Source organism: Hydra vulgaris, chromosome 01 (assembly GCF_038396675.1).
Source record: "Hydra vulgaris chromosome 01, alternate assembly HydraT2T_AEP".
Lineage (NCBI taxonomy): Eukaryota > Metazoa > Cnidaria > Hydrozoa > Anthoathecata > Hydridae > Hydra > Hydra vulgaris.
This window is the reverse complement of record NC_088920.1, coordinates 38,164,566-38,192,318: the sequence shown is the minus strand read 5'-3', so window position 1 is coordinate 38,192,318 and position 27,753 is coordinate 38,164,566. Positions and strand designations below refer to the sequence as shown.

The following is a 27,753-nucleotide window of genomic DNA, read 5'->3' as shown; positions in this document are numbered from 1 at the left end:
GATAGATAACACTATTAACTTGATCCAATCAAGTACACCTAACAATTTTGATTTTTCAAAATAAACTAGTCAATTTTAGAAAATACCTTGAGGCATAAAGTGTTGCATTAATTCACTGAGAACAGATATCCGTGATGCATCAAAAGCAACAAGGAAGGGGAGACTATCTTATTTGTTAGGGTTTCATTTACAGAGTTTTGCTCCAATAGGCTTCCTACAAATGGAGAAATGCTCAGAAGGCATTTCTGGCCTAATCTCTAAAAAGCAGCAGGTAAATTAAGTAATAAAAGTATTATATTTGTAAAATGTTTAATGTTAACTTTTTAATGTAACTCTTGGAATGTTTTCATACCACACAGACCAGCATCAAAGTTGGTCTTCCAGTTGCTTCTGGAAAGACATATTTAAGATATTTCAGGTTTGCTGATGAATCATGCAGAGGGAACACCAAGCAAAAATTCACTAGTGTCTATTTTTGAGGAAGCTAGTCATTTTATGGAAACAAGCTGGGTTTAAGGATGTTTTGATTGTGACCAAGAAAATTATTAAGACTGGAATGTACCAAGAATCACTAAGAAATTCAAGGAATTACTTTAAAAACACTTTAAAAATGCTTAAAACACTAGATTTAGTTGTGGGCAGCTATAAACAGAAGTTAAAAGTTTTTTGGAAGAGCGCAGTGCTCTCATCACTATTTATGTAAAAAAAAAATAGTTTAATCAAAAGTGATAGAAACAAAGATGATGAGGCTAAGAAAGAAGATAAAAAATTCTTGAGACATTGTCTAATAGAGGATATGGTTAAGTTTGGAAATATGGACAATAGATTTTGTGAAAATGCTCCCAGGGTACAGTAATAATGGATAAAAATGAGATCCAAAGACATAAAAATTCAAAAACATAAAGATAAAAAAAAAAGGAAGTAACTTCTCTTTTCAAGCAGAGATAGTGAACACTATCAACTTTATTTAAGTTTTACTTAAATCTTTAAAGCTTTCAAGATCAACTCTAAACAGGAAAACACAAAATGTTGTAGAGTCTGGGTATAGATAATCAGAAAGGAAAACTTAGATAAAATAAAGAGCTTAGAATTGATTTTCATACAAATATTTTGAAAAGATTGGGAAAAAAGAACATCTAAAAATTAAGAATTTCCATTAGTGAACCTTTGCCAGAGTCTTCTAGACTCTCTCCTTGATATAAGATTGATATAATATAATCTTCCCTTAGAAATTGAAAACTCTAACAAAAGTGATAAAGCCATTGTCATTCAAACATTGATAGAAGACTATGAGATCACATTATTGGATTGTTTTCTGTTACAACATCTAGTAACAATGAGAAAAATAAAGGTGCTGCAAACATTATTATTTCCTATGCCCTAGGTCAATTGGTTAATGTGCAGACATTGCATGAAAGGTAAGTGACTCATGTAATGAAAGAAATTTTTGGTCTAACAAATAGTCCTAGTAAGAAGCTTTATGTAATTCTTCAAAAGCTATGGCGGTAGATTTATAAAGATGTAATCAAACTTAAGGGAATTGTAAAGTTTGACTGGTCTTAAGCTACCCTGAGGCCTGGTTAATTACTGCTCAAACTTGCCTTAGATACTAAAGAATTATCACAGCTCTTCATAAAGGGTACATTCCAGAGAGGTGATTATAGTTATCTTTGCGAGCTCCTTGCATTTTTTCTAGAAGCTGAGTTATCAAACTTCTCATTTAGATTTATGGCCAACAGCATCTACTTGCTGGTTATTTAGCAAGTAGATGCTGTTGTTATCTAAAGGTTGGTACCAACTACATTGTATTTTTTCATGGGTTCTTTTCTCTGAAAAACTTTTATGTTAATCAAGCACTATAAAAATTGTAAAGAATTTGCAGCAGTAGAACGGGCTCTTCACCAGAGCCTCATTCGCCACACTTTGTACCTGTCCCTCCAACAAATAATTTTTGCTCTTGCTGATAAAGAACTGAAAACTGAAGTTAAGACTAACATGTTGAACAAGTTGCTTTTTTATGATATCCTGGTGTTGAAAGATCTGGTTAAAAAGAAGCCTGAAACTCAGATTAAAAGTACTTATGTATCAAAATCAAAAGACAATAAACAAGTCCTACCTTTTGCTCTAGCTGTTAAAGATCTCCAAGAAGGAACTTCGGCTCTGGAAATAAAAAGCCTTATAGCTTTTTAAAAAAGGAAGTTTCCTTATCTTTCACTTACTTTTTAATGAGTGTAAGTACACTTGCAGTAGTAAATGACTGCAGAATGCTGCTCAAGTTAATTCAAGATATCATTGAGAGGATACACAATTAAAATAGGATTCAGGATAGGATCTCCAGTTATTTTATTATATTACATGTAATATTAATGGTATTTTTTTAGTAATAATTAATAATAATGGTTGTTCATGAATGAATCATTTTTTTATAAATTTATATTTTTATAACTTAGGTTGACCGTACATACAGGCAGAAGATTTCAAAGATTTCTACAATTTTCACAACACAGAAATTTAATTGTTGGAAACTAATTTTATTTGAATGATAATTAAAATCAATTTTTATGTTAAAATAAAAGTTCAACTAAATAACTTTCCATTTGAGACAAATGAAATTTTTGATATACAAATTTTTTTGTTTGTATATGTCAAAACGATGTCAAAAGCGATATTCCATATATTAAAATTAAATATATGATATATTTTTGGGACACTCTAATATATATATATATATATATATATATATATATATATATATATATATATATATATATATATATATATATATATATATATTAGGGTGGTGGTAAAAACAACTTATTTTAAAAATGTCAGCTGACAACCCCTAAATGTGTTTTATATAATAAAATAATACTGGATTTAAAAAATTTTTGAATAAAAAATATTTTTACGGGTGCCACAAGGCCCTTATTCATCAAACAGGTTCCTAATATTATAAAAAAAAAGTTTTTCAAAAGTATGTCATGTTGGGTTACAAATGATGCAAAAATATATAAAAATTTCAAAAATATGAATCATTTTATAAATATATTATTATTTTAGATTTTAGTAAATAGAAAATGACATTTTTTAATTTATAACAAAAAAAGGGAATTTAACAAGATTTTTTTAATTATAATTTTTTTATCTCTGCTTTTTATAAAACAATGATTATTTTTGAAATTTTTACATAATTTTGCTTCATTTGAGCCCCAACATGATATACTTTTGAAAAACTTTTTTTTTTATAATATTAGGAACCTGTTTGATGTATAAGGGCCTTGTGGCACCCGTAAAAATATTTTTTATTTAAAAATTTTTTAAATCCAGTATTATTTTATTATATAAAACACATTTAGGGGTTGTCAGCTGACATTTTAAAAATAAGTTGTTTTTAGCACCACCCTAATATATATATATATATATATATATATATATATATATATATATATATATATATATATATATATATATATATATATATATATATATATATATATATCTGTAGCATATTTATGTGAGCATTTGCTCACTTTTTTTGCTCATCTAAATTGATATGGTTTTTTTTTAGATAAAGAAGAAGAAAAGAAGAATAATGAATGAAAAGATTGCTGTCCCATTCCAAACCCTCAGTCAATGTAGCAGCACTCCACTGCGGGTCAGGCTATTTGTCAGTCGATGTATGTACTGAAGCCCCTGGCAGCAGGCTATTTCAGTATGACGTCACACTGCTGACCTAAATCAGCAGTATAAGATATATATATATATATAGATATATATATATATATATATATATATATATATATATATATATATATATATAGATGTCTGTATATATATATATACGCTGTATATATATAAATTTTATATATATATAAAAAATATATATATATTAGGGGTAGTCAATTTGAGGAAATTTTCTAATCTAAAATACCATACAGTCTAGATTTGGGGCAAGTGTTAAAAAAACAACTACCAAAAAATTTGAGTTCAACAGGTCCACTTTATCCTTACCCCCTAAGCACTTTTTTTTAAAAAAAAAACTCAAAAACAGCTAATTTTGCAGGTCCAGGGGAAAGTTAAATGAAAAAAATTTGAAATTTTTTTTCTTTCTGGGATGTTTATTTTTACCTATATATTTTAGCAAAAATACATGGTATCGTAATAATAAAAAAAAATTTTTTTTTTTGTATTTTAGATTTGAAAAAATTACAATATTTGATAACATACTTACCATATTTATGTTACTGACAAAGAATTATAACTCTATATCCAAAATACTTTTTGCTTTTTTAGCTAATAATGTACATCTACAATAAAATTTAGTAATTTCTATAAATAGATTAATCTAAATATGTAATAATTAGTTTTAGAATGAATCCCTTAAGCTAAAAAATTTAGCTAAACTTTTTATTTCTTATTTTTTGTAAATAAGGCTGTCAGCTTCCAAACAGGGATGGAAATACTGCAGCACTTAGCTTACAACCAATCATTTTTCCCAAGAACATCAAAAAAAGCCACTATTCTTGCTTGTCCTCCTCAGGAAAACTTTGAAAGATATGCAATGAAAATAAAATGTGATTGTATTTTGGCCATGGTGAAAGAGCCATGGATTAAAGCTGGATTTTTTATACTAAACGATCAAAGTCTAGTAAAAAATCTTTCAAATCTGGACAATGAATATTCAAAACTTAAAAAGCATGAAAAAAGGGGATCCGCTGCATATTCGGCAAAGCAACAAGGTTTTAAAGTTTACCTGAACAAAATATTCTGGGCTGGCATTCCTGATCTTAGGAATACAATAAAAAATGACAAAAAAAGATCTGATTCAGACAAGCTTGAGGATTTGGAGTTTCTGGAGGACCAAGAAGGGGAAAGAAGACTTATGCTTGGATCAGAAGATAAGAAGCAAAAATAGTATGTATTTCTTCCGAAAAAAAAAAAAAGATTGCTAGGCATTCTAACCAACTTACTTACAATTTACATGCCACTAAAGACTGTTTAAAATAAAAATAGCTAAACAAAAAAAACCATGCTCACTCACTATTTCAATCTCTCGTATAATTAAATTAAATTAACAAGTAGTAAATTTTTTGTTACATTTTTTGGCAACGGAGAGTAGCAGAAAGAGAAAGCAGCAAGTGAAACAACGATATAAAAAATTAGAGGGTACAACTAATATTGAGATTGATAAAGATACTAGTGAGGACTCCTTGAGTGATACTGATTTTGATTCTGGAGAGTGGTGTAAAAGAAAACCATCACAACAAAAAGTCACTGTTGAAATTTCCAAAGATGTTTTTGCTGGTAATGCAGCTCTTATGGCTACAATCAGTGATATTTCTCCAAGTGTTTTACATAAAGTTACAGGTCCAATTCTAACTCAATCAGGAGCTGATCTGACAGATTTCAAATGTAGCCAGTCTACAGCAGCTAGAAAAATGAAACATGCAAATCATAATATATGCATGATATCAAAAGAAGATGTTCAACAAGCAATGAATGAATCCCCATACCCATGCATAGTACATTTTGATGGCAAAACATTAATTGAACTAAACAAAGGAAAAAGAATTAAAACTGATAGACTGGCTGTACTCATAAATATTGAAGATGAGACACACTTGCTTGGAGTACATCCTTTATCATCATCTTCTGGTGAAGATCAGTGCAATGGTGTAATGGACCTTCTTAAGGAGTTCTTAGGAGTTTCTTAAGGATTTCTTAAGGAGTTTAAGGTGTAAAGGACCTTCTTAACCTTGAATCCAAAGTAGGAGGAATATGTTTTGATACTACTGAAAGTAAAACTGGATTAAAGAAAGGTTCTTTAATTAGAATATCCAACAATATTGACAAATATCTTTTACTTATTGCATGCAGACATCATGTATGTGAATTAAGAATGGTTCATTTTTGTAATTCAGTTTCAGATGAACATTCCACAGGACCAGATAATCCCATTTTTAAAAAACGAAAAACAAATTTTGAAAATCCTGATTTTAATTACAATCAAACAGAACTGATAAAGTTTGTTTTGAAAGTAGTAAGGGGAACCATTCTTAAGAAAGCTGCGCAAGAGTCTTTGAACTTTTGCCAAGAATACATTAAAAATAGAAAAGAAAATAAAGATTTTTTCAGAGATAATAGAAAGGAGCTTGCAGAACTCGTTGTAATTTACCTATCTTCATCTTCAGTAATACTAAGAAAACCTGGAGCAGTTAACACTAAGAAAACCTGGATAAGAACCTAGCATGACCATCATGCTAGGTTCTTATCCAAAGCACTTTACTACCTAAAGCTACAGCTTCTTTCCAACCATCTTGAGTTTGTAAACCAGAACAATAAACTCAAGACAGAAATCAAGCTATTAAGTGAATTTACAGTTAGCTTTTATGCCAAATGGTATTTACAGGCTAATGACGTTATTAGAGCTCCCTTTCTTGATATAAAAGCAATACACCAAATGCAACAGTACCAAAAACTTTGTGCCAAACAGATGCTATTGATGCAATTTTTAACTCTCTTTACAAATATAGTTGGTATTTAGATTCAACAATGATTGCTCTTGTTCTGTTGGATGATAATGTCATTTGAGGAGAAAGCAAATCTTGCAAAAGCAATTCTAACTTTTAAAATGCTGATTTCAGCATGGTACAATACTAAAAGCAAATCAAAAATGTATATAAAAGATAAAACAAAAAAGGGAAACAAAATTAGTGAATATCCTACTTTACTTGCTCTGTTGGTTGATGAATTTTCATATCTTATGTTTGATAGAATTGGATTAGAGGAACAAAGGATAAAAGATTGGTTTTCGCTTCCCCCTGAGTTTTGGTTTACTCAATCTGCTTTTAAAAGCTTTCAGAATTATGCCAAATCTTTAATTGTAGTAAATGATCATTCAGAAAGAACTGTTGGAATGATGAAGCAATTTATTTACCGATACAATAATGAGGAAGATAAACAGAACACATTGCTAATTGTTGAAAAAGTTCGTTGTGCTTTCAAAAAACCTGGAAGGCGTTCAAACAAACTTTCTAAAAGTAAATTTGCAGAAAGCTTATCTTCACTTGATAAAAGGAAGAAAAGTGGTGAAAATGAACATAAACACAACTGAATTACTTTGCTTTTGAAACTTAATCCAATAACATGAAACTATTATCAAATATTGTAATTTTTTCAAATCTAAATACAAAAAAAAAAAATTTTTTTTTGAAAAAAACTATAATACCATATATTTTTGCTAAAATATATAGATAAAAATAAACATCCCAGAAAAAAATTTCAAATTTTTATCATTTAACTTTCTCCCTGGACCTGCAAAATCAGCTGTTTTTGATGGTTTTTGAGAATTTTTTTTCTAAAAAAGTGCTTAGGGTGTAAGGATAGAGTGGACCTCAAGTTGAACTCAAATTTTTTGGGAGTTGTTTTTTTAACATTTGCCCCAAATCTAGAGTGTATTTTAGATTAGAAAATTTCCTCAAATTGACTACCCCTAATATATAAATATTTTATATATATATAAAATTTATATATATACAGCGTATATATATATATATACATCCTTATATATATATATATATATATATATATACATATATATATATATATATATATATATATATATATATATATATATATATATATATATATATATATGTATATATATATATATATATATATATATATATATATATATACATATATATATGTGTGTATATTTTTTATATATATAATTTATATATAGGGTGTGTATATATATATATATATAATTTATATATAGGGTGTGTATATATATATATATATATATATATATATATATATATATATATATATATATATATATATATATATATATATATATATATATATATATATATATATATATATATATATATATATATATATATATATATATATATATATGGAGATATATATTTAAACAACTTTAAAAAGTATTCTACAAAATAGAGTGCTCAATGTTCCTAAAAGAACAGAGCAATTATAAATTAGTAGAAAATCACTTGATAAAATCTTTTTTTTATTTAACACTGTGTTTCATCAATAAAGACTCATCAGAAATGAATCAAATTAATAAAACTTTTTAAAAAAAAAAGCATAAGTAATCATTTCTAAAGAAATCTTTTTATAACAGTGTCAGCAAATTCCACAAATGTGAGAAAATTTACAGTAGTTAAGACATTTGGGACTTCCTGTAATTTATTTTTTGATATAAATTGAAATTTTGTTAATTTGATCATTCATTTCTGATGAGTCTTTATTGATGAAACACAGTGTTAAGTGAAAAAAAAATTTTATCAAGAAAAATTGTTAAAAATTTTTTATGGAAAAACAGTTAAACATTCTCAAAAAACCTTGAAATAATGTGAATAACATTCAAATGCTACACAATTTGCAAGTTCAAAAGTTTAGTCTGTAGCAACCGCAGCATGTCATGAAGATGCTCAGTCATCTGGAATGCATTTTCTGCTCCTCAACAACTTGTATTAGTTTCTGTATTTCTGATTCAGTTTGATGGATTGATTAAACATGCTCATAAGAGCAACAGAATGTTCAGCAGTGTCATTGATAACTTTCACATATTTAGCAATTGCTTTAGGTTCACAAAAATCAACAATTTCTTCCCAGATCTTTGGATCAGTTCCTGACAAAATGGTTACATTGATCTAAAGTGACTGCAAAGTAGCAGTTGATAATGATGTTACAAACTCGTGAAATTGCTTCTTTTCTAATTTATTGAATTCTGCTGCTAAACGCTTTATATCCTTGACACTCCAATCAACTCCACTTTAAATCATAATTTCAACAATCAACTTTTTTTCTGTGTCACAAACCCTGCAAGAAAATAATTAGTGAAATCATTTTTTTACCCAAGGTACCAAGTGCCAGGCCTTGTTTTGAAGCATTAGGCGTAGAGCGATTTACGTACACCTTAAGCGATTTTTACGTAAGCAGTAAGCAATTTCAGTTAAGCAACTTTTTATCATTTTTTAACTTTTATAATACACTATAAGCGTAAAGATAAAAGAAGTATTTAATTTTTAAAAAAGTCACATTAACTTTTGAATGACGTTTATGTAAAAATATTTGTTACAAAAGCTTGAATGACAATTATGTTTGATATAAGTGCTATTTAAATAATAAAAAAAACTTAAAATTAAAAGTGTATTTTTATTTTGTAATGATTGATTTTTTATGCTTGAAGCAAAGTTTATAAAAATATAATTTAGTTCTTATAAAAAAATGATTTAATTTAAAACCAATTTAATAAAAATATATAATTTTATTCTGATAAAAAAAATATATTTAAATAAGATTTAAAAAACATATTTAAGTTTATTAAAGTAAATTAAAAATAATGCTTGGGTTTAACTTAAATGTCAAATTTATTTAAAAATATTACTAAATATTGTTCAATTTTTAAATTTTATTTGTTCTTAAAAAAAAATCAGCTTATTTTTATCGCAATTATTTTTTCTTTTTTCCTTCCTTAAAATTTTTTTTTTTTATTAAAAATTAAATTTTAAATAAACGGCTGCATCAAAGGTTTGCACAAAACATAAGTTAATCTTTTTTTTTTTATAAAGCAAGTTATATGGCAGTGATTATTTTTTAATAAACGATATATTCAGCGATGCAATTTGATAATAAAATAATAAACTAATAAACTTTAAATAAAGTAAACAAATTAACCTGATTTTTTTATTTGTTACTTTTTTAAATTAAAAATCATTTGTAGTTGCAAAGTTTTAATGAAAACTTAAAAAGTAATCATTTTAAAAACTAAAAAATTTAACATATTTCAATTCATTTATGCAAATGTTGAGAAAAAAAAGAAATTTGTTAATATCAAACATTTAAAAATAAAAATTTAATTTATTATTTAATATTAAAAAAAAAGAAAAGAAAATAAACATTCCCTTATAGTAATAATAAAAAAGCTGTTAAATAACATTTAACTCGTTTTGTGGTAATTAATATTACTGCAGTAATTTAAAAAAGTTAATGTCTTTAAAAAATTAAAAAAAATAAAGAGAATTTTATGACGTCAAACACCTGTTAACCTAATGCATTAAGCATTTTTTATTTAAAACAAGGCCTGAAGTGTGATTTTAAAAATTCATCATTGCAGCATTTGAATCGAACTTGTTGATCTCAGAATTTGTTTAATTCTTGTGAAAAGCATACTTACCATTGGACAGGCAATCCATGCTGGTAAATAAATATGAGCAGCAGAGTACAAAATTTGAACAAGTTCTTCTCTTCTTTCATAGTCTGCTTGAATTTACTTCTTAAGAGGTAAACCTTTATACGATAGATGACTTTAGCCATCCACCTAACCATGCCATAAGCTCCCACCAGGCAAAAGCGATACTGCTTCGTGGCATTGTCTGATAGTGGAGAACCCATAACTAAAAAACACAACTTAATCATCTCTTTGTAGTCTTCTTCTTTGCAAGTACTTAGAGACATCTGATAAAAAAGACTGCAGAAAAAAGCCAACCTCTGATCTAAGTTGCTGAAGTGGTGGTTCAGGAAGACAGACATCATCACAATGGGGCAAAATTAGCTTGATTTATACCTGGCCAACACTTCTGAAAGCATTCAAATAGAGCTGTTAGGCTAACTGTTGGTTTCAAGCAGAACTGAGTAGATTTCCCCAATAATTAGTTTGTACATGTAGTGAAAGAGAAGTAGAGATATTTTTCTATCAACTTCTTTAGCAGGATGCATGTACCATTTTTGGAACTTGTCTTTTACCTGGTGTTGTATCAAAACACATACCGGTGATATCATTTGCAACACCTCATATGGTAAGTAACTGGAAGGTTACTGATTGTATGGGGCGTTGTTCCAGTCCAATGCCAAAACACACTTTAGTGCCAGTCCAATGCCAAAAGTTATCTTTACGATACCCAGTATTTTCTCCAAATTATGACCAGTCAAGTCAATAGCAATTCTATCAACATTGGACTTTGGATCTTTAAAGTTGGTGCCATCTCTTATCATCTTAACATCTCAGTGACAACCATAGGTGGTTTTATGACATAAACTTCTATCAAATGTGATTTTCAGTTGATCAACAGTACATGGTGTGCTTGCAGTGGACTGTTGATCTTGACAATGGCATACTTTAGAGGTCCTCTCCAGTTGCTCTAGCAATCGTAGCTGCCAAAATAGTGAACTTTTTTGTCAGATAAATTAATTCAATCAACTATGGATGAAACATGTGGGTTTTTATTTTAAGGGATTTGTAATCATCACTTGAATTGGTTAACAGTTATTGTGATAAACTAGAATTCCCATTTCGTAATCATTATTGTCAGCAGGTATGTCATTGACTTTTGTTTCTTTGCTTTATGTTTCACAATCAAGTTAAAAGTGGTTACAGCTAGGCGTAAAGACTTTCTTTTTAGTTCCACTGGTCAACGCTATACTGCTTACGCTTCTTGTTGAAATAATTTTACATCTTCAACAGCCATCCTCATACACGCATTCTGTTGGTCTTCTACAAATATCTTATCTTCATCAATTTTAATTAGCTTGTTTGCATTCTCGTGTGAAATCTCAAACAGTAAATCTAATTTAGTTCTAAAATCTTTCTCTCTAGCAACCTGTGACTCACTGGCTCTTCCTTTATTCTTTTTATTTAAATTATATCCATCAACACATGTTTTCATTTTTGATATAGTATGGGGCTGATAAGTCATCAGAATTCTGGCCTTGTTCCAGATGTGACATAAATCATTAGACGTTGCTTTTGCACTGGCTGAAACTGTTTGTTTCATGGCTTTGTGGTAGTAGTTCTTAGTGATTGTTAGTCAACCATTGTTCTTAGTCAACCATTAGAAAAATATTCAATCAACTATACTGCAGTTTGATTACATGTCAGAATATTTGAATAACTTGCTTTTCCACTTTAAAAGGCCATCGGGCAACCTCTAAATATATTTTTATTTTAATTAACAGTGTGGAGACCTTTCTAAATTTAAACCTACATGAAATAGATTTAAGCGTGTAGAAGAGTATACTCAACATTAAGAGCAACTTGTTGTTAGTTTTAATGAAACAAAAGTTTAGTTTAGCATTAACTTTTACATACTCCTCTAGAGCAGGAAGCAGAATTAAAATGAAAGATTATTGACTGTTATAATATTTACTAAAGTTATTTAAATATTGTTACAATATTGTACTTTAAACTACATTCAAACTTTTAATAACTTTTTTCTTATAATTCGCATAATTATATATGAATTTTTTTTTAAATTGTCTAAACCTATTATTATTACCTTTACATATAGAACTTCACATACATTAATTTTGTTTGTTAAGAATTTTTTTCTAGATTACTTTGATGTAATTCTTTATTAAGTATTACAAACTTCAATTTTTTATTTTTAATAACATTAAAATCTTTGCATTTAAAGAGTTCTTTTTAATATTTATTTTAAATTATAAATTGTTTGTTATTGCAGTCACATATTTATAGCCTTTGTGTCCACCATACTTAAAAATTCACAATACATAAAGATTAAGCCTTGATACTTCATAAATAGATATTTGGTGAGCAAAAAACTCATTTGCTCTTCATGGAAAAAGAGCCAGAAATTTAAATTGTCAAAATTATTTATAATCAAGTATTTAAACGCAATTTAAATGAATTACCCTATATTTAATTCAATAAAAACCATTTTGTATTAATATATTAAATTGTGATGCAATCACTAACCTTGATAAACTATATTCTTTTAATCCATCATGTAGCTTTAATGCTGAAAATGTACCAATGCATCCTCTAAGCCTTTTTTCAATACCTACCTTCCAAGTTACAAATAATGGACTAAAAAAAAGGAATTAATTACTTGATTATCTAAACTTTGATATTGTTTTTATTATATATATATATATATATATATATATATATATATATATATATATATATATATATATATATATATATATATATATATTTCTTTTTTACACAAGATAGGTAAAACAATTGAGAAATAAGATAAACTTTTTCCACTTATTAAAAAAAAACCATATTTTAACAACAATACATGTTTCGACTATTTTATAGTCATCTTCAGTTGGGTTTAAAAAACTTATTTAATTTTATAAACAAATATTCTACTGTAATAAAATATAAATTACAATTTCTTAATTAACTACGAATAAATAGGCAATAGCAAAAAATACAATAAAGAAGATATTAAAATATTTAACAAAAGGTTAATGACTTATAAAATGGTAACAATTATGTGAAAACAAACTGGTAACATAAAATGGTAACAATTATGTGAAAACAAACTTTCCTTAACTTTAAGCTTGAATTTATTAAAATATGTTAAATTTTTTTTTAATTTATTAAAATATGTTAAATTTGTTATTGAGACTTTGCAACTATAAATGATTTTTTATTTAAAAAAATTAACAAGTAACAAATAGAAAATTATGTTAATTTGTTTACTTTATTTATTTAAATTTTATTAGTTTATTATTTTATTATTAAAATTACATCGCTGAATATATTGTTTATTATAAAAATAATCGCTGCAATTTAACTTGCATTATAAAAAAAAAGATTAACTTATGTTTTGTGCAAACTTTTGATGCAGCCATTTATTTAAAATTTAATTTTGAGTAAAAAAAAAATGTTTAGAAAAGAAAACCGAAAAAACAATTGCAATAAAAATAAGCTGATTTTTTTTAAAGAACAAATAAAATTTTAAAATTGAACAATATTTAGTAATATTTTTAAACAGATTTGACATTTAAGTTAAACCCAAGCATAATTTTTAATTTTAATTAACTTAAATATATTTTTTAAATCAAAATTAAATTTTGTATATTTTAAATCTAAATTAAACTATATTTTTTTTATCAGAATAAAAATATATATTTCTATTAAATTAGTTTTAAATTAAATCATATATTTTTATCAGAATTAAATTATGTTTTTATGATCTTTGCTTCAAGCTTAAAAAATCAATCATTACAATAAAATAAAAACAAAATAAAATTAAACTTTTAATTTTATTTGAGTTTTTTTATAGTAAATATTTACTAATGAAAAAATTTATTATTTAAATTTATTATTCAGATTATATCAAACATAATTGTCATACAAACTTTTGTAACAAATATTTTTACATAACCGTCTTTCAAAAGTTAATGTGACTTTTTTAAAAATTAATTACTTCATTTATCTTTATGCTTATAGTGTAATTTAAAAGTTAAAAAATGAGAAAAAGTTGCTTAACCAAAATCCCTTACTGCTAACGTAAAAATCGCTTAAGGCGTACGTAAATCGCTCTACGCTTAAGGCTTTAAAACAAGGCCTGATTTAGTAGAACAAGCAACTAGCACCACAACATTTTATGTTGATGATAACTAACATATTGCACCTGTTAATTCCTAAACCAATCGAAACCATACAAATAAGATTAATAAGCTAGTAGAATGGGCAAGTAATGGAAAATAAGTATCAATATTGATTAATATAAGGTAATACACTTTAGCAAACTTAAGCTTTAGCACTTTAGCAACCAAAACTTAAATTATTACATGATTGACAATGAAAGTATGATTTTTTTTCTGTCCCTGGGTTGAAAGTGCGATTTTCTAACCTGTTAGGTCTAGAACAGAAAAGAAACCGCTGTTATTACAGAAAAACTTTGCTTCTGTTTTTGATAAAAATTTTCGATTTACTTTCAATTGCAAGCTTCCTCCTATAATATTTCTGAACTGTTAGAGTTGTCCAGATGTTTCTACAACTCTCCTAAACATTCTAGAATGTTCAAGAAATTTCCAGAAATTTTGAGAAAATCTCAGAACTTTCTAGAATGTTCCAAAAGTAGCTGTACAAGTATAAAAGCGCAGGTGTCTCAAACCAAGATTCCAATTTGTGTTATTGCAGACTGAAAGGATAATAATTCATATCTAAAGAGAAGTTATTTATTTGATATGGCATTAAGAGGTTGTTTGCATCAAGCTGATTCATTCTAGTATGTGTGCGGACAATTCATAAAGACAAGAGTGAAAAAGTATTCAGCGGAAGCAAGTCATATAATGTGAGAAGCCTACAAGGCATATATTGGCTGCGAGTCAGGGACCAAGACAAATCTTGGGCACCGCATTTCACATGCAAATATTGCAAGAAAACACTTAAAGGTAAACTAAACAGTTGCTTCTCACTTAGATTTGTTCTAATTTATTTTCATAAACTTTTAATGCTTTAGATCTAGTTCATTTCAAGGAGTTGTGATTTACAAAATTTTGTCATAAGTCGTGTATTTTAATCAAATATGCTCCATCTTGTAATCATCTCATATTTTGAAATTTCTTGTCCTCAAATTATTATAATTCTTATGCATTACTATGTGCTATGTTATAGGTTGATACAGAGGAGAGAAGCAAGCAATGAAGTTTCCTATTTTGCAAATTTGGCAAGAGCTGATGGATTACTTAAGCAACTATTCAAGACAGTTCATTCCAGAGCCTCAAAACCGTGCTGCTTCACAATGGAAACAACTACTCATCTCTCCCAATGGCCCACTCTGTGCATCTCAAAGAGGACTATACCAGTGTCAAAATGTTGCTGAGTGCATTAAAGTATGATGACTACCAATGGGAGGTTATGAACAATCCCTAACTAACCAATAGCAAGTCTAGTTGAATTATTTTCTGAAAAGGATATCATAGATTTAACATGGTGTTAAATCTCAACAGCAATACTTAATATTATCATTATTATAATTTTTTAAGTAGAATTTAAAAAAAAAGTTTTTTAATAAATACTATATTACTAATTAATTATATTAAACTATAATACATTTTAATACAATGACAATAATAAAAAGCAGATTGCATAATTTAAAAAAAGATGTTTCTAAATGTAAAGGACTTTTTATAAAAATAGATGGCAAACATTTGATTTTTAAAGTACTTTTATAAAAATTTTAAAACGCCTACATATAATGAATATGTGAACTAAGAATGTTTAACCTATAAATACATTGCAAGTGTGTGCACCTTATAAGTTGTAAGTTGCACACACTTGTCAAATCAATATTTTCAATTAAACAGAGGTAACTTTAAAAATTTAAATGTGTGCTATATGAAATTAACTAACTATTATTTAATCAAAATATTTAAAGCTTATTAAATCTTACTATGGATCATTTGTAAACTTTGGAGACTTATTTTTTGGAAGTTCTAATTGTTTTAAATGACTCAGTAAAACATCAAAGCAATAATAAACCATATCTTTAGAGACAATTAATCTCAAATGAATTCCATTCAAATTGTATTGATTTTCGTGTTCTTGAACCCAACCATTTGATTGTCGCTTTCCTCGTATGGCTGTTTTGTTTAATTGAACTTGATTACAAAACTTTTCTTCCCTTTGTCTTTTCCCAACCATTTTAACAAAACTTAAGTTGATGATATAACAATTTTCTAACTTTTCTAAAAAATTAATATCAAATTCCTAGACCTTGAGGTCCAGGAATAACAATTCTGGTCACTCGCCCTTTCAAAGTATTAACTACTACGCTCAGTAACGAATTATATTTTTTTATAGACGGTTTAAAATTTGTTTATTTTGTTTTTATGATTAAGTCTAAAACACCGTGTCCGAGAACAAATTTATAAAAGCAACATAGCAAAAGAAAAGAACAGATCAGAAAGTCAAGGACTATTTTTTTTAATCTTTAAAAAATTTTCGGTTTTAAAATCTATATACTTATATAAAACTTAAGTAATTCTGCAAAATACCTGCATAAAACCATTATTGCTTCATAAAATCTGCGGTGGAGTTTTAATAAAAGTGAAAAGAAAAAAATATTTAACTATTCTAACTATTGTAATTAACTATGGGATCGTCCATAAATTACTCAACGCAAAAAATATTTTAAAAACAGAAGTAGGAGATACTAAATTCCTTTACGCGGCGATTTTCATTTAACTTAATTTACTATTTTGATTATTTATTTAAATTAAGACTCTGCGAGGGAAAACTTTTGATCTTTTTTTGTTTCGTTTGTTTTGAAATTTTGCATTTCGTAAGTTTTGGACAACAGCGTCTTTCATTTCTCTTATCAAAGGTTGGACTTGGAACGTTTTTTAATGTTTTAAAAAAAAAATTTTAAACGCATTTAATATTTTATAAATTTTTATTTATTTTTTATGTTATAATACTTTTTAAGTTTTTATTTATTTAGCATTTACATATTTGAAATTTAAACTAAATTCATTTTTATTTCAATTTATTCTTTAAAAAACCAAGTATTTTAAATTGCTGCGGAAACGTGTTAATCGTAGAAAACCAAGTGTTTTAATAAATATAATTGCAAACACATATAAAACAAATATAATAGAACACTAAAGAAGGCAGTTAATTTTAATAAATATAGTTGTAATGTAACTAATTTTGATAAATTTAGTTGTAATAGCTGTTTTAACGGAAATTCGTTTGATCTGACATGTTGTTTTAGAAATCAATTTAGAAATCAGTTATGACTTTTTTTCAATCCTATGCTACTGTACTGTAGTTTGATGAAATTTTACCTAAAAAGCACAAAATGAACTATTATTTGCATATCTCATGAAAAAAGATCATCCCGTCATTGAAAAATCGATTTTGACATAAGTACTACTATGTATTTTTGGTGGGCACAAGACGTGTTTATAACGTCTAAAACACGTATTAAAACGCCTATTAAAATATAATACATATTGAAGACGTTTAAAATCGATTTTTCAATGGCGGGGTGAGCTTTTTTCAAAAGATATGCAAATAATAGTTCATTTCGTGCATTTTAGGGAAAAGTTCATCAAACTTCAGTACAGGAGCATGGGATTGAAAAAAATTGTAACCCTAATATATATATATATATATATGTTTATTATATAATATATATTGTTTCATTCCGAAAGTGAACGTGATAAAGACGTGTTTTGTAATTGCGGAAAAAATTAAAAATGGCGAAATATACTGTAGTGCAAGTTAAAGATTTATTAGAGATACATGAAAACACATTATTAAAAATTTTTAACGAAAAGTTTGAAAAATTAGAAAGCAAATTAGTGAATTTGCAGGAAGAAAATACATATTTAAAAAAAGAAGTATACGAGTTAAAGAAATCTGTTGAATTTGTAAGTGAGAAATATGAAGCAGTAAACATCAAACTCACCGAGCAAAAAAATGCAAAAACAAGCACAGTCGCAAATATTAACTCAACCACAAGTTTTGAAAATGAAAACAATAATGAGATTAAAAACAAAATTGCGGAATTAGAAGATCGAAGTAGGCGGAGTAATCTAAGATTTTCAGGAATTGTAGAAGATGAAAATGAGACATGGGAAGTAAGTGAAAAAAAAATTCAGGACTTTTTAAAATCAAAACTTGGATTTGAAAAAAATGTTGAAATCGAAAGAGCACATCGAACGGGAAGAAAAGTTTCTGATGGAAAAAAGATTAACAGAACAATCTTAGCAAAGTTTTTAAATTTTAAAGATAAATCGGCAGTGTTGAACAATTTTATTAAACGAAAGCTATGGAACGAAAAGTTATATGTAAACGGAGATTACAGTGAACGAACGATTGAAGTAAGAAAAAGATTATTTAAAGAAGCAAACGAGTTAAAAGCAAAAGGTAAATTTGCCAAAGTAATCTATAATAAACTTATTACTCGTGATTTTTAAATTTTAAAATGAAATTTTTTTATTCAATTGCTGTAAAAATATAAATGGATTCAAATTACCACAAAAAATTTGACTCAATGTCATCTAATTTATTTCAAACGAATGAATTAGTCATTGATAATGAGTCAGATCCAGATTTAAATAATTTTCATGAATCAGTTGCACTGCAAACTAAATGCTTGTATTTTTACAACAAAGAAATAAAAGAATTTCTAGAGCGGGATCATTTTAATGTTGTTCATATTAATATTAGGAGTTTGAAAAAACTTTGAAAATTTATTTATTTTTATAGAAGAAAATTTAAATATTTTTAACTTAATTTCTTTAACTGAAACGTGGTGCGATTCTGATGATGTTAAACTCAACTCTAAGCTCTGTCTTACAGGTTTTAACATGATCCCGCTAGCGCGAAATGCAAATAAACGCGGCGGTGGTGTACTTTTTTATATAAAAGAAAACATGTGTTTCATTATTAGGCCTGATATGAGTATCTCTGACGACAATATTGAGGTTTTAACAATAGAAATTAAAACCGGTAATTCTAAAAATATACTTTTAAGTTGCTGTTATCGCCCGCCATCTGGTAAAACCGAAAGCTTCGCATCATTTTTGTGTAACGACATTTTAAAAAAAGGTTTAAAGGAAAAAAAGTTTCACTATTTAATAGGTGACGTAAATTTAAACTGTTTTGAATATCACACTAATAACATCATAAAAAAATTTTATGACAATTTATTTCATGGTGCGGTTCCATTAATTAGCAGACCAACAAGAGTGACAGCTACGTCAGCTTCTATAATTGATAACATTATAACTACTGATATTTTCAATAAATTTCTTAAAATTGGTATTATAAAAAATGACATTTCTGACCATTTCCCGATTTTCTTCTCAATAAATATTGTCCTTAAATTACTACCACAACAAAAACAAATTTTTACCAAACGTTTTTTTAATGAAACAAGTTTGAAATCATCTAATGAACAGTTATCCTTAATTAGATGGACAAATATCGACTTTAAAAGTGACGCAAACTACGAAACCTTTTTTGATATCTAAGACGCAAATTTTCCAAAAAAAGAAATATGTAAATCTAATAAAAGTTTAAAGTCACCGTGGATAAATAAGGACATAAGGAAGTCTTCTAAAATAAAACAAAAACTGTATGTAAAATACTTAAAAACAAAAACAGATGAAAGCAAAATTTTATACAAAAAATACGCTAAACAATTCGAAAGTCAAAAAAAAGCTGCAAAAAAAAATTATTATTTAAATATGTTAGAAAAGCATAAGTTTAATTCAAAACGCACGTGGCAAATTTTAGCAGAAATTACAGGTAATCGCAAATTAAAATCGTGTTCTTTGCCTAAAAGTTTAAAAATTAATGGTAATAATGTTGATGACCCAAAAGAAATAGCTAGTGAGTTAAATAAATTTTTTGTATCTGTTGGCCCAAATTTATCTAAAAACATTCCAGACATGCTAAATCCTGTAATTAATTGTGTTTTTCCACTTAAAACAAATTTAAATGCTTTTGAAGTATCATTTTCAGAATTTGAAAGTGCCTTTAAAATGCTAAAATCTAATAAAGCAGTAGGTCCAGACGACATCAGTGGAAACATAGTCATTAGTTCATATAACAACATAAAAGATATTTTATTTAACGTTTTTAAATGTTCAATAAATCAGGGAATTTTTCCTGAACAACTGAAAGTAGCTAAAGTTACTCCTATATTCAAAGGAGGTGAACTAAAAAATGTAAATAATTATCGTCCAATCTCAGTTCTTTCTGTTTTTTCTAAAATATTTGAAAGAATTTTATTTAACAAAATATTTAATCATCTCTCTGTTAATAATATACTTTATAACAATCAGTATGGTTTTAAAAAGAATAAAACAACTGAACACGCAGTAATTCAACTCACTCGATGCATTACAAATTCCTTTGAAAAATCACAGTTTACTTTAGGCGTTTTTATAGACTTATCTAAAGCCTTTGATACCATCAATCACGTCATTCTCATAAAAAAACTGAAACAATATGGTATCACCGGTGAAGTCTTGACATTATTAAAAAACTACTGAAAAAATCGTAAACAATTTGTTTACATTGATGAATCTACCCCTTCAAATGTTTTAGAAATAGCCTGTGGAAATCCACAGGGTTCCATACTTGGACCACTATTATTTCTTATTTATATAAATGATCTATATAGAGCCTCTAACTTAAAGACAATAATGTTTGCGGATGATACCAATCTTTTTCTATCCAACAAAAACATCAATCATTTGTTTCATGATATGAATATTGAACTGAAAATAATTTCAGACTGGTTCAAATCAAATAAACTTTCGCTAAACATTGAAAAAACTAAATATATTCTCTTTCATCCAGTTTCAAAAAAGCATATTCTACCATGCAAAATGCCTGTGCTTATTCTTGATAACATTCCTATAAAAAGAATCACGTACACAAATTTATAAAAAGAATCACGTACACAAATTTTTTAGGTATCATTATAGATGAAAATCTTTCGTGGAAGTACCATATCGATAACTTATGCCATAAAATATCCAAAATTATTGGAATTCTTTATAAATCAAGAAGTATTTTAATGAGACATTTAATTAAGTTATATTACTCTTTGATACACTGTCATATTAGTTATGGCAATGTCGCGTGGGGGAGTACGCACAAAAGTAAGTTAAAACCTCTCCATTGTCAACAGAAGCATGTAGCACGTCTTATAAATTTAAAAGATCGTTTTACTCATGCAAAGCCTCTTTTATTTAACATGAACATTTTTAATATTTATGAGGGTAATATTTTCAACATGTAACACGAGTTTTATTCAGATTGTAATAAAAAAAATATATATATATACAATATATGTATATATATATATATATATATATATATATATATATATATATATATATATATATATATATATATAATATATATACAATCAAGTTTGTGTTTTGGAGTTATAGATTGAAGAGAAGATTGAAAATCTAAATCATTTGTTGAGTTCAACAAATAGAGTTCATTTGTTGTTTAACAAATAAAGTTCATAAAATGATTTAGATATTCACTTGAAACATCTAAGTTATTCGTTGAACCCTGTACCTGTACCTCTAAACCTTTGCTGTGTTATAACTACCCCATAGCAGAATAAAACAGATATTGAGACTTATATCAAAGTTTTAGCTTATGTATCCAAAAGGCTATGTTTAATTATATCTCACAAAGACAGTTTAGCAAAATAAATATAACATTGCTGGGTGGTCTGACCTAGTTCCAGATAAACATGAATGGCATATTAATGGCAAGCAACAAACTGGTTATATTTATGAAGTAATGAAATGTACATGTGCCCAATTTAAACTAGCATTGAGGTTCTGAAAAAATGATAAAGATATGGCGTAAAATTAGGCCCTGGCAAAAAAAAATTTCAACAAAAACAAAGGTAGCAGTTTCTAGAAAAATATTAAAATGATGTAGGGGAAGGTTGCATAAGTTGAGCATGTTAACAGAGCATTATTTTTTGCAGCTCAAATATTAACCCATTTATATTTTTTTGCAGTTATTTTCAACACACCTAATCATCTCATCTTAGGAAATCTGTTTCCAAAGATGAGCTTTTTTTAATGGAACTCAAAATAACAAAACAGTATCCACAAAATAAAAAAATTAGTTTTTTTGTATCTTTTTGGACTATACTAAAGTAAAAAGTAATTATCTCAACCATAAAAAAAAAACAATAAGAAATCTTTCCTTTTTCAAAAAATTTCGCGATACTCTCTTTTGGAAAAAAACTTTCGCTCATGAAATACCAAAATAAAGGTCCATGGAGAATAACGTGCTTTTCTTAATAAAATGCCTAATCTTGAGCGTCTCAAAACGCATCATCTTAAGCAACTTTATCAAGCACTAGCATAATTTGAATAGTACGACAACAGCTTATGTGTTATCTCCCATGGAATAAGCCGTCGATAAGCATAAAATATTAAAGACATAATAAATTTTTGATGATCTTGCTTCGTTCTGACGCAATTCAAAATATTGAATAATATAAAATTATAACGGGGATGATAAACTTTTTTAACAATGAAAGGATATTACCTATACAACCAAGAAATTAAAATTAATAACACCTACGAACTTGTGTGAATATACTTAAAATTAGTAGTCTACCCGTAAAAGAGGTTATACCATCTTATGAATCTGTTTATCTTATGCAACCTTCCCCTACAATAAGAATTTAAAATAAATAACACCGCCGAACTTGTATTAATATATACTTATCCCGTTAACATGCTCAACTTATGCAACCTTCCCCTAATTGAAAAAGGAATTAAAAGTTTTGAAGAAAACTAAATATGTTGCGGTGAAGTTTATTTGTCATTGAAAGAGAACCTAACAACCGTTAAAGACACTTTGAACACTTTCTAACAATCAATGTAAAAAAATGTCTTAAAAAGACTAAAAGATGAAATATCACAAGTTATGTCAAATGTTGTTCGTGAAATTGTTACTTGACTGCATACGATTATCTTTGTATGTGGAAGAAAACAATTTCAATTATAACCGTATTTTCATGGATCTTACTTGTAAAAACCAAAATTACTTGTAAGTTTCTTCAGGATAGAGTAGTTGAATGAATTATTCAATTGTTTTTAATTAAATGAGTATTGTAAAAAATTACCGATTGAAAAATCGACGGAGCATTAAAGAGTATTCTGAAACATTGAAAATCAGTTTATGCTTTTTATTCTGCCTCATAATGCCATCGTAGAATATTGCAAAAAAAACTCTCTAATGAATGCTTAGTGGACTGATGAATGAAATCGATTGGACCTATCCACTGTAGAATCCTAACTATTAACGTTTCAAATTATGGTTTTAACTGCCTGGAACTTTATGAATATGTTATTTCGAAAAAAAATGTTACTAAAACAAGTCGGATTAAGCAAAATATATATTTATATTTTACGCTCATTTTTTGACGCATGTTAATTTCCCTTTAGGTCTGAGTTTTGAAAATCACTGACCAAGTAATTTAGACAGTCTTTAGGGAATTTTTTCATCATTCTTATATTCATGTCCCGGTTTTTTCATTTTTTAAATATAATCACCCTGCTTTTAAGCAACTATATAACATGCATAACAAGAGTAGTTTACTTTCTGAATTCTCAACTTACAATACCAACACCGTGTATCTTATAAATCACTCTGACCTGATTTTACCTATAACTAGATTAAAACCAGCTTGTTGACCTAATAGTATAGCAGCTGAAGCTATTAATTATTGTCTGTGCATTTAATATTTAATATCATGTGTGTAGACCATTGTATTTAAAATGTGTGTGGCATTTAATTGCTATTTCCCTTAATAAATGATGCAAATAATTATTAAGCAAATAATTATGCAAATAATTATTACCAGGTTTTAAAGATGCAAATAATTATTACCAGGTTTTATTTCAGAAGTAACACTTCTGAAATAAAACCTGGTAATATTTCTGACGCAAATATATGCCGTGCTAGCCACAAGTCCAACTTTGATTTAAACTTTTGAAGTGTTTTATAATCTACAGTGTTTTGATCTAAGTTATTCCAACTATTGATAACACGGCTTTTTACGAAATATCATTTTGGATTTTTTATTAATTGTCTATTAAACCTCATATTATGACCTCTAGTATTTGAAACTATTAAATCAGGTGAGTATTCCAAGGTTAAATTATCTACAATTTTTACGAGTTTGTGAAATTGGATTAGGTAATTACAGTCGCATCTTTTTTCAAGAGTCGTTAATTTAAAGTAGGTTAGTCTTGTTTCATAGTTTTTCCCTGGAAGACATTTTGTTCTGTTGCTCATCGTTGTATCGTTTCCATTTTTTTTTTTTTTGGCTTGTTCTAAGTAAGGATATCACTCTGAAGTTGCGTAGTGTATATACGATCTTACAGTAGAGGTGTACAATAATTTTTACGCGTTTATGCCTAAGTTTTTAAATGAATGTTTTACTATTTCTATTTTATTAGCTTTACAAATACAGAATTAACATGACTAGACCATTTTAAGTCGTTTGAAATCATAGTTCCAAAAGCTTTTTTCAATTTTGGTTTCTGGTAGTTCAACTCTGTTTAACACCGAATCATACACGAATTAGTATTTTTGCTACGTATATACATGCGTTTACATTTGCTAACAATGAATTTTAATAGCCACAATTTTGACATAACAATGTCATTAATTTGTTTAGATCTGTTTGAGTCTTTTCTCTAAAGATGATCTTATTATGTTAATTAATTTAACATCATCAGCATACATTTTACACTTCGTTGATTACTCATTTGATAACTCTTTTATATAAACAGTAATCATAAACGGACCCAAGACAGAGTCTTGTGACACTCCACTTGTAACTGGAGACCAATTTAAAAATTCGCTGTTGCAGACGCACGTTGCATTCTGTTACAGACAAAATTTCTGCATTATCTAAGTGTTTTATCGTTAAATCCATAACTTTTTAGTTTTAGATACAATCTGCTATGGGGCACGGAATTGAAAGCTTTTTTCATAACTAGGAAAATGATATCTACTGGTAAATTACCCTAACTTTATATGAATTGGTGAATGTTGAAAAGGCGGAAGTTCAACATTGTAAATTTTCGGAAACTAAAAAAACTGCATTAATTGGAAGAAAAAAAATTAAACATGACTTAATTTTTTTTTTTAAGAGGGGATAATGTTTTTCATCTTCAAAAAAAAATTTATTGAATCATTTACAAAAATTTACTACGGGGAAAATGCAGGTTTGTTTTAATTTCCCGAAAGTTTACGCTGTTGGACTTCCGCCCTTTTAACATTTACCAATTCATATGAATAAATATCTATACTTTCCATGTTTTAATAGGGTAAAAATTAAGAATTACATTTAAAAAATTTTATAAATAGGTGTTTTAAAATGTATTAATATTAAAACAAGTTTGTAACAATAAATAGTCTCACTGAGACCCAATTATTACATAACCATTTAGAATAAAATACATTTAATGTTTTTGCTATTTAAAATTCGGATACATCATTTAACTTGTAAAAATCATTATTAGAGACCAGGCGGACATCCGCGGATTATAAACCAAATTTATATTGGTAATATACATATTGAACAATGTATTTCAAGGCTCAAATTACCGGACTACCTTGGACCGTAAAAGTATTCGATTATATTTAAATAAATAGAACAGAAAAAATGAGGTGGCGAAATTATCCCGATATAATCTAATTTCGGGGAATTTTGCCATCTATGTTATTTACAACATAAATTTTAAATTATAAATCTTAAAAACACATTTGCGATCAGTTAAATAAAAGAAATCTAAAAATATTCAATAAGTAGGGGCATGGCCATTGATACCGTGTTATAAATTTTAAAAACACATTTATATTCAGTTAAATAAAAAAAATCTAACAATATTCAACAAGTGGAGCATGTCCCCCTCCACCTTTTTTATCTATTTTTTTCTTTTTTTAGAAATGTAAGATATTTTGAAAGCCCCGGAGACGGTTTGGTGGGGGGGGGGGGGGTTTGCTAAAAAAAAGAGTTTTAAAATAATCAAGCAAACTTAAAAAAAAATCAATTTACAAATTATAATACATAAGAGATAAAGAGATAAAAGTTAAAAACTCATTGTTTTCTACATTTTACTGAGCAATAAAGTTTTATTGTATTTTTTTTGGGTTGACATTTTTCACAAACCCATTTTCAACAAGAACTAATGGTAGTTGAGATGCTGTTGATGGAGTTGTTTGTACTGCTTGTGAAGAAGTTGATGGATCTGCTGGTGCTATTTTTGCAGATGTTGATGGAGTTGCTGGTCCTGGTTTTGGTGCTGGTGGATTGTGAAGCTCTAAAAGCTTGAGTTTCCCTATCAACTGCATTTTTATTTAATGGATAGAGCCTTGTATTTTCAAAACCACAGACTGCATGTGATCTTTTGAATGCCTGCTCTGATGAATGTAACTTTAAAAGCAAAAGAGGAAACGTCAGTTTATCAACATTTCTAAAACCAGTTTTTCTGTAGTGTTGTTGAGGAATTGCGCGCCAGACATTTTTAACGTGACAGTAAACGCTCGAATCGAGTGGTGGGAAAAATGTTGAAGAATGGGATGGTAAAATTAAAAGTCAATATTATACTTTAGACAGTTGAACGTACCTGAAGGTCCAATAATACCCAATTGAACCTAAAAATGTTTTGTTTTGTAGACAACAAAAGGTGGCAAATAATCACCGTTGGTATTGCAGCGATTATTAACAGTGCAATGACTTTTTGTCCAATACGTCAGCATTTTTGTAAGTTGATTAAGTGTTTTAAAAAATCCATCAACCACTTGGTTAGTGCATGAAGCCGCTCGTGCTGCTAAAATGCTTAGTGCTTTGCGTTGATTTAATTCATTTGACCAGCGTTGTTTGAAACCTAGGTACAACTCGTTTGTTGGCATTTCATTCTTAAATAAGGCAGTTTGTTTCTTTCAAATGGTTAACACCACAGATTGAATTTCTGAGAACAATAAGCCGTAGCCACAAACACCTAAAACTTGAAGCATGGGAACCAGTAAAGATTCAGTCACATAGCTAAGATTTCTCAATGTACCAGCCCCAGCTATCCTTTCTGGATATTGAATTCTTCCTTTAGCAGTGGCGTAGCGAAGAATTTTGCGCCCGGGGCCAAAAACAAATATTGCACCTATTTATTCCCGTTTGGAATTTTTTTTTTTGTATGTTTTAAATCCTGTGCTAGTAAGTCTTGTGTTTTGCAGTAATATATAATATTTTAAATATATATATATATATATATATATATATATATATATATATATATATATATATATATATATATATATATATATATATATATATATATTACCATACTACAAATCGTTTTATTTTTTAATATATATATTTATATATATATATATATATATATATATATATATATATATATATATATATATAT

The 27,753-nt window shown here is 27.5% G+C and overlaps 1 protein-coding gene across 1 annotated transcript in view; it reads right to left on the bottom strand.

Moving 5' to 3' along the window:
* The window catches only part of LOC100204237 (AMMECR1-like protein), a 47,776-nt gene extending 31,171 nt beyond the window's left edge, over window positions 1-16,605 (bottom strand). Inside the window, exons 1-2 of the mRNA XM_065788103.1 lie at window positions 16,194-16,605; window positions 12,749-12,859 (exon numbers count right to left, since the gene is read on the bottom strand). Of these exons, the coding sequence (XP_065644175.1) occupies window positions 12,749-12,859; window positions 16,194-16,444 (362 nt within the window). The 5' untranslated portion in view covers window positions 16,445-16,605. The remainder of the gene's footprint in view (window positions 1-12,748; window positions 12,860-16,193) is intronic.
* Window positions 16,606-27,753: the final 11,148 nt, after the last annotated feature.